Here is a 9,557-nt window from a genome sequence, read left to right on the forward strand (position 1 = left end):
GGAGCTGTCCAAAATCACTGATAATTTCAGGGAACAGTTCCGGGGAGCTCAGCTGGCCATCTATAATGAGATTGTATTCTGCTAACCTGAACACTGTTTTTATTTGAGCCAGAAAGACTTAAAATGTTTCAACTACTTACCCTAGTATATTCAAGCTATACTGGATGTCCATAAAATAATGTCTCAGTTTCAATGGTATATTATAACAGTTTAATTTAGACTAATTAAAACATGTAATGCATAAAATCAAAGGTAAACTAACCTAGTTTTTCTTACAAATGTTCAATATGTGCACATTTAGTTATACGGCACACATCCAACCTGAAGCCCAATTCTTCCCAAACTTTGGTTAACATGTCTGGGGTAATAAAAGCAATAGCCTCTTCAATTCTGTGTCTCAACTCTGGCTATCATTAGGCAGCGGCGGAATGCAGACAGGATCCTTTATAAAGCCCCAAAGAAAAAAACTGCATGGCGTTATGTCAGGTGAACTTGAAGCCAATAGCTCTGTCATTGTGACCATTGGCGAATGTTTTTGCCACATGGGGGATCACAAACTTTAAATGAAATGCACTTTGAACTGAAATTACAGATTCACTCTTAGCAAATTGCTTAACACAAAAAGGTTTATGCTCAAGGGTCACCATTTTGCAAGAGAGAGAACAACAAAGCAATACTTGTGCATGCGCTTACCTAAAACTGTTTTGAGTTTTACTCTGTGTGACCTTGAACCAAAACTCTACAATGCTTATAGTTGTTACTGTTAAAATTTAAAACTGGGACTTTTTTTTTTATGGACATACTGTATTTTGAGCACTTGTGGACTTTCAGAACTGGATTGCAAGTGTTTAAATGATCTGGAATGAACCACCTACTAAATGAATGTGGACCTGTAAATTAATGTGGTTATGATATTGAATTAGAGATGATAATCATATACCTAAGTAAAATAACAAATGAGGTTAAGTCCATAAAATTATCTAAGTTAACATGGCCTCTTGCACAGTTGTGAATTGAGGCAAAGGAAAGTATGATTCCATTTGATTAACACTTTTGCTGCAGTCAGTGGTTGCTGGCAAGAATAACAACACAGAGAAATAACACTCAATATATAAATACAGGTTTCTAAACACAATTGAGATATTGCTTTTAAAATGGCAGCACCAAATAAAAACTAGTTCAACCACAGACATGCACCGCAGTGTAAGAAAACTCCCCATTCAACACGTTGCATGCCGCAAGTGAAGCAATATTTCATGCATTCAAGGAAAGTCGAATGAGCAGTAAAAAAGTTAAAACAGCAATTGTTACGCTAAATGATTCCTTACCTGACTGTGCAAGGTAGCCTAGTACTTAAATAATTGAATAAATGAACCATGTTTTTCTATAAAACATTACTAAGCAAATCAACTTACCTGCTGTAGGAAAATGTTTAATTACCTGTGGGCAGTGTTCCTTGGTGCTGCGCTCATGAATGCTTCGAACATGCTTCCTAAGAGAACTTTCTTTCGTGAAAGCTTTTCCACAGATGTGACACACACTATTCTTCTCTCCAGAATGCACTGTCATGTGAAGCTTTATCTCAGTTTTGGTAAATGCCTTATACTCACAAATATCACATGGAAAATCTCTCTGATTAGTGTGCCTCTTCATATGGATTTCTGTAATCAAATCATGTGAAATAAAATTAATAAAAAATTGGGAATAACAAGATTTTTTAAAATAAAGTTGGAGTGTAGCAATCATGAAAATTAATGTCCAACGCTGCCCAATGGAGGGGCGTCGAGCTACCAATTTTATTTGCAACATTGACTTAGCCCATCTTCGCAGAGGACGAGTGCAGAACATGGAGCGGGTATGTCGATATGGAAGAGGTAACAAGTAACGTCAGTGTGGAGTCGTATCAGCTACGTCTACAAGGAATAGGGACATGTGCGGTAAGACAATGCTGGAAACTTGTTAACAAATAAGCCGAGGGAACAGAGTGGGAGTTTCGTAAGCAACTAATTAGTAGTGAAGTTTTTTGCTACAGGACTCTTGTGACATTTTTGTAAATATACATGTACGTCATTAACAAAGTAAATAACATTAAAGTTTAAGACAGTCATTTAAATAAAGGTCGGCAGACGTAAGATGCGGACAGCTAGAAAATTTGATTTTACTTTGTACAACCAGAGTGATAAAGGACAAGTGAAGAAAGGGCAGGATCGTTATCCTAAGAGTAGTGCTAGTTGCTGTACTTAACAACAGCGCCCTGTGAAGGTTATTTACTTGGTTCAGTTTGAGATCGTGCAGTCGCGAGTTTGCTCGCCATTTCGAAGATCATCGAATGAGTTGTCAGCTGAGATCCAGATCGAGTACCTGGGTGGTGTCCGTCTTGGCAAGTGGGATGAAGACAGCAAAACCATCGCTGAACGAGTTCAGAAGGCGACTGAGGACTCCTTTCGCTGCAAGGGCTTGCTAACGGAATCCTTCAACTGTGACGTCAGAATCAAAGGCGAGCGACTCCTTACATCGACACAGTATATGCTTAAAGGCATTAACCCTATGAGGAATAAATTGATTAATTATTGATAATTTTATCAACGCTCAAGTAATAACTTTGAGATTGAAATCTTGTAGTAATAAATGTACAATTTAAGGATAATTTTCTTAGATTGCAAGAAATATAATTGAGAGTCTTCTTTTGTAATACTGTATATAAGGTATGTACTAACTTTGTGGGAAATAATAACATTGCTTGTGCTGTCAAATAATATGTTTAGCCGTTTATGAATTAATGACAGCCGTAGTATTTAATAATTAATAATTCATTTTGTCTAAAGTTCAGTTAAACTGAAATATAATATTGTGTAGCCTTAATTCTGTTTTAAGAATATTGTTTTAAACATTTCAAGTAAAGGCCTTCTTAAATGTGTTGTAAAATCTTAGTATTCAAAGTGTGTAATTTCATATTAATTTATGTTATCAGAGTGACAATCGTTTATGAGTACAGCTGTATTTCAAGACCATGTTGTAGAAACCAGAGGACATGTACAATATTTATGTTTGTCAAATAAATATTGAAAATAAAGCAGTGTTTACCCGTAGAACTTCTCTCGCTCGTTATTAAAAACTACCGTCTAGTGTTGCGCCTCCCGGAGTACAGCACTGGGCAAGAAACGACAACACTGTTTTAATGTGCTTGACATCTTGTAGAAAGTGCTTGTCACCAGGAACCTCCTAGCATTGGGAAACTGTAATCAGGATGGCCGGACTCCAGTGTCTCACCGCCGTGCCAACTCGCTCCAGCTCCGTGACACAAGAGAAACAACACACATGACCCATGTCTAGAGAAACAAACAGCACACTACCCGAGCTAACCCTGATGGGAAACAGCAGACATTCGCTAGAGCCAGCTGTTCAGCTCCGAGAAGAAAACCTGTTGTTCCAGCCAGCCTAGAGAATGAGAGGAGCAGAGAGATATATTGCATCCGTGGAGGTAACAGGAGCAGCCCAAGAAAACCAACCAGCTCATGATAACATACTCCATGTTTGCTACTTGTGAAAAACCTAGGTTTGCACATGCCAGAAACTGAATCTGTATCACCTTAGTAAGAACACTAAAGCACTGTGATGCAGACACAATTTATAATTGTTTACTAAAATTCAATGTTATGACTCTTTATAAGTCCATAAGACTACCAGGATCAGCGGCGTAACCAGCAAGGAACCTTTCCAAAACCTTTCCAAAACCCCCTGACCCCAAGATATGGAGCTGCTGGGAACTTAACCAATTAATTTGGTGATAGGTTTAACTTCAAATAGCACATGCACATCATTTTAACCAATGGGCTTTAGTTTATTGGACAGACACTAGAGCTCAAAACCAGCAACACCAACAAGGACTTTGGTTAGCAGAGAATTCTTAAGTCCATCCTGATAAAACAATTTGAGACATCTTAAAATTATATCTAGAACAATCCACTAGTAATTGAAAGCTAAGGAATACAACAAATATACTAGCTAATAGTTGTCAATGCTTTAACATTTGTAGTGACCACAACCAAGTTGTTAAAAAACCAAAGCGTTAAATCTTTAGTAGTTTCAGGTAGTACCAATTTTAAACAATTTTTATTTTTTCATGACCATAACATTAAATTGGGGATGGAACATTGCTGACACTGTATACAAAGTATCCGCTGTATCGCAAAAATATTATCTCAGCTGGCCAATCGGTAGATTTGATTTACTGCTGAAACACAAAGTATCCTGCTTGACCAAATTTGTATGTATCCTGGGCTCCCTTATTCCTTCTAAAAATAGGAGCAATGCCAAAGAGATGGATATAAAACATTCCACATATCAATAAAGCTTGTTTAGTCTCCTAAAAAAATATTAAACCAGGCATTCCAAAATGAACTAAACATGACTGCCAAAACTTGCAATCTACAATTCTTCAATAGCAAAACATATCTGGAACCCAAACAAGGTAGTGGAGGATTTAAAAGAATAATCATCAATAATGATCCAACCATCAGCAAAGGGGTAATTTATTGTGTGTGCACTCGTGTGTTTATGTATGTAAATGACTATATATATATATATATATATATATATATATATATATATATATATATATATATATATATATATATATGTATATATATATATATATATATATATAATAATAATAAACACATGAAACAGTAATTTAATGAATATTTTGTAATCCTGTTTGCACACAAGATGTTTATCCATCAATATTTTTGATGTCGGTATATGACATTTGGTAGGCATAATTTCGTAAAAATGGAACGGAAGTCACAGAATGCAATATATATATATATATATATATATATATATATATATATATAATATATAATAAACACATGAAACAGTAATTTAATGAATATTTTGTAATCCTGTTTGCACACAAAATGTTTATCCATCAATATTTTTGATGTCGGTATATGACATTTGGTAGGCATAATTTCGTAAAAATGGAACGGAAGTCACAGAATGCAAATGTGTCACAAATAGGCCTGTGCGAATTTTTGAGTTTTTGGATACGAATCCAAATAATAAACTATTCATATTCGAATTGACCTTGAATACTAACACTTTGAAATAATGAATATTCATTTGCTTACGAATACTTGACATATACCTCATGAATTTGTCATATATCAATGTTCATTGGTAAGATGAAGTCATTTGTGCAATATAAATACCCGTTTTTGATGTTTAATGGGACTTCACAATAAAAAACATGAACAATAAACAACATTTTAAAGATGCGAAAAAAAAATTAAAAGTTTTTTTTTTCCGCTATTGCCTCGCTAAACAGTAATGGAATAAATCACGCAAACAATTAAAAACATAGAATATTTATAATTTCAAACTTGATAACTAATTATTATCTGTATTATTTTTGTCTCACGCACCAGAAATGGCAAAAAATTAAAAAAAGTCGTCAACCATGGACTACAACACAAAAAAAAAAAAAAAAAGAACACTCCATTGAAGTGGGCATTAAAAGAATAATGGTCATAGTTTCAAAGGCATATAAATTGAAAGTCACAATCAATCTAACACCATTTGATACAGAGCAGCTTACTTGCAGTGTACACCAATCCCTCACTTGGCACATCTTCAGATTGCGCAAATTCATTTAGTGCGATGTTAATTTTACTGCCCCAGACTTGAATAGCACATCTGTAAATTGTAAATTTCAGTTTGCACAAAATCACAACAGACAAAAAAAAAAAGACGGGCACAATGCCACAAAGTCTACTTCAACTCGGTAAACAGCAGATGTGCCGTGGCATACAGTTAGCTATACGCGGGGGGAAGAGATGCGCGCGCAGGTCTGACTATGCTATCGGCTGTTGCACAAACATCAGCTATGGAGTGTAAAGGACCAAATGTTTTTCCATCCGCACGTATGCCGCCGGGCTATACGGCCACAGACCGGGCCATGATGAACTTCAGTCCAGCCAGTGGCAGGGAACTCGCACACACGAACACAAAGCAAAGTCTGCCCATCCGTCTGCCGGTAAGTGTACGTACGCAAGCACCTGCAGTTGGAATCATATTGGGATCATGGCTTCCAAGTGAGAGCATAATGCATTATGTTCAAGTATTTGAGACAAAACTAGAAGTATTACGGCGTGCAGAATGTCATGAAGGCCACACCTATGTTGGTCGCACTTTAGTTTTAAGCAAGTCAACTGTGCGCACAATTGTACAAAATAAGGACTCTACCAATGTTTATATAAGTCTGATGTTGTTGGTTGTATTAGTGAGAATATATTTGACAGATATGGAACAGAAATGAACAAATGATTCACATGGAAAAGGTTGTTAAATGAAAAAAGATCACGGGCCTGACAAGATTGGCATGAAACAAGTGGTGATACGCGAGTACGAGATGAATTGGAACGTTCATGGAAAGGTATGGGACATGAGTTATAAAGTCACGCCCGGGCAGGCAAGCCAACCAGCCCTGACGATAAGTACATAACAACCTATCTCCCGTTACACGGCATTGTATTTGTCATACAAAGTATTTGATGGCAGGCTTATAAAGATAAATGGTGTGTCATATTTATCGTTGAGTGTTATTCTACATATTTATATTATAAAAATAGAATATGTCCCTACACATTTAAGAACACATTAAGTGTATTAGCCTTGCTATTTATGGAGTGTAATGCTTTAGTATATGCGATTTTGAATAACACAATGCATTAGTCGTGCTAAGTGAGGAATTGGTATAATGTGTATTCATTGATTCATTTGAAGTGGTACTTCACCTGCATTCGTTGGGCACGTGCCTTTCTTCCCCCTTCTCCCTCTCCTGACATCATGCCTTGTCTGCCCCCACCCCCTCACCCACTTCCACTCCAGTCGCGGAGGGGAGGTTGTGTTGGTTGCTACAGGCCGGTCTTCACTTCTACTCGCCGATGCGCTACACTAGTTCGTTGTTTGATCTGGTGGGGGTGTTTTGTTAGGAACACCAAACCGGGCGTGGCCTCAAGTTTTGTGGGTATGTTTGATTGTTTCTTTAATTTTGTGCATGGTGGTTGCAAATTAATTTTACTTCCTCATGTTCCCTTTGTTCTAAATTACGTTTCGACCACCATCTTTCTAAATGATGGTTCGGTATAGATGCTGCGTGTGCAATGTGTCACTGTACATTTGACCCATTTGTCTGATGAACACCCGAGAGAGGCCATGCTGTGCCTGTTCATAATCTTGTGTTTATTGCTTTTCCTTTTTTGAAGGTTACGGGTACCTGCTCGGCCCGAGCTTGTTTCTCGCATGTTTTATGTATTTAGTATGTATTTTGTGTTTAGTATTAATGCGTCATTTGCCTGGTCTTAACTTCAAGGCCCCAATTTTCTGACTACCTGCCCTATTTGCCTTATAGGAGTCTCATGTTCACTATCCTCACTCGTCTCTTTTACAGTTGCCTTTGCAGCTCGTACCCTTAATAGTGTTTGTATGCTTTGCCCACCGGCTGAAACCCAATGGTAGGAACTTATGTAAATAATTCTTTTATGATTCCTAAATTTTACGACTGTACATGTACCTGCCTGTTGTTTATCAAGTTGTTCTTTATATCGAAATTGCTTCTAATGCTTGCCCTATATTATTGTAAAAAAATTAAAGGTTCATACAGGAGTGTAATGGGGCTATTGTGCATTTTTCATGCACCTTGTAAAATATTCTAGTCAACTGCATATAAGGCACAGTAATGTGCATCGCTAATGTTTGTATTATTGTACACCACTTTCGTGTTTATTTTCTTTGTGGGTACTTTAAGAGTATTCTCAAGTAATTTCTTAAGATTTATCACTTAATCTTTGTATACTTGATTTGTTTCCCACAATACTAATCATTGTAACCCATTGCCTATTTGTATCTCTATTTAAATGATGCATGATATGAAATGATGATTGGAATAAATTTACCCTTAGGGTTTGTGTTGATAATCTGTTTTAGCTTTTGCTCGCCCATCATGCTCTTACAGGGCCACACACTGTGTTCCCACAGTAGAACGGGATCTGACTTCGTTCTACTTTTGTTTTGTGAATTTGTGCGGTGCTTGTTGTCAAGCTATTGGGGATTGGACCCCGGTAGACTGCACATTCTAAACTGAAAAACCTCTGATGTAATAACAACCATCTACCGTCTATTTATGGAAGATGTGAATAATCTCTAAAAATGTTACAAAAATAATTTATACTTCTAAGAAGTTATAATTATAATGTTACTTACTCCTCAGATTTGAACTAGTAATACAAAGAAAAAAATTCCATTAAAAAAATACAAAAAATATATAACATAAACACTTACTCAAACATGCAGAAATACGGAACTTTTTATCACATATCGTACACTTGTAGCACTCAGTTTTCACAAGATGTTTGCGGACATGCTTTTCCAAGATCAATTTGCTATACGTCAAGTAGTTACAAGTGTCACAGTGAAACTTCTGCTTTTTACGCCTGCCAGACTGTCTTCGGCCCGACAAATTACCTGCAAACAAATGTATTGCAAAATAATACACAACCCTTAACAGCTAAATTTTTCTCTTAAACAAATGCATAAATTAATGTTAACAAGTGACAGAACAAAACAATGAGAATGTTAACCTTACGTAACCAATTAGAAGTGGCAGTAATAAAAATATGAAGCAGTTAAGGATAACTATTATAAACTATTCAGGTATTAATTGACAAAACTAAGTTTAAAAATGTTTCACATACTTTCATGAACTGTGTGTAAAATTTGTAAACAATTATAACAAGGTAATCAGACTGTAAATTTACATTAATATTAGCAATAGTAAAATTATGTCAACTAGAATTATTGTTTGCTGCCTGAACAGTGTGAATAATTATGAGAGCTAATTTATTTTAATACATACTTAGTACTACAAACTGAGAACCAAGCTGTTCCAGATTACTGAAGGTCAAAGTAGTTGTAACGGGAATACCAAATGTGAAATGTAGCCTGCTAGGAAACAGTAAATAACGACAATGACGATAAGAAGTGAGGGAACTAAAAATGCCGGAGGGCAGTGATCCAGAATCCACCTGACGAAACCGTAGCTTCAGCGTCTCTCAACTGGCACCGAGCCACAGAGCGCTGGATCAAAACCTTTTACTGTGACAAGTTAAATTATTTCAGCTAAATTAATTTCATTATTTTGTTGTTTAGGTTTTACTGGTTTTGGTAAATCAAGTAATTGAGATGTAAACCTGAAATGTGTTAAGTTGAATCATGAAGCAAACAAAAGGTTTCTAAGTGTGAAAAACGTAGTCTCATGTACTAAAGTATTTTTCAGGGTGTCAACAGAAATCCATAATAAAATTCTACTAGACCAAAATTTCCAATTTCACCGATTAATTTTTTTATTATTCTGCTATTTTTCAACTTTATGTAAGAAATATAGAAAAGCCACCATCTCAGCATGACATTATCCCCCCAATTTAACTATCACAGTGCAGCATGCAGGCCCATGATTTTACCACTATTCTTGATATTTCGAGAGGTAATGATTTTTT

At 36.1% G+C, this 9,557-nt stretch overlaps 1 protein-coding gene across 4 annotated transcripts in view; it reads right to left on the reverse strand.

Moving 5' to 3' along the window:
• LOC134529016 (zinc finger protein 615-like) overlaps positions 1 to 9,557 on the reverse strand; it is a 52,270-nt gene that overhangs the window by 12,873 nt on the left and 29,840 nt on the right. For all 4 annotated transcript variants that reach the window (XM_063362686.1, XM_063362685.1, XM_063362688.1 and 1 more), the window contains 2 exons: positions 8,344 to 8,526; positions 1,441 to 1,661 (listed from right to left, as the gene is read on the reverse strand). In XM_063362686.1, coding sequence (XP_063218756.1) covers positions 1,441 to 1,661; positions 8,344 to 8,526 — 404 coding nt within the window. The remainder of the gene's footprint in view (positions 1 to 1,440; positions 1,662 to 8,343; positions 8,527 to 9,557) is intronic.

The sequence above is a fragment of the Bacillus rossius genome, chromosome 2, assembly GCF_032445375.1.
Source record: "Bacillus rossius redtenbacheri isolate Brsri chromosome 2, Brsri_v3, whole genome shotgun sequence".
Lineage (NCBI taxonomy): Eukaryota > Metazoa > Arthropoda > Insecta > Phasmatodea > Bacillidae > Bacillus > Bacillus rossius.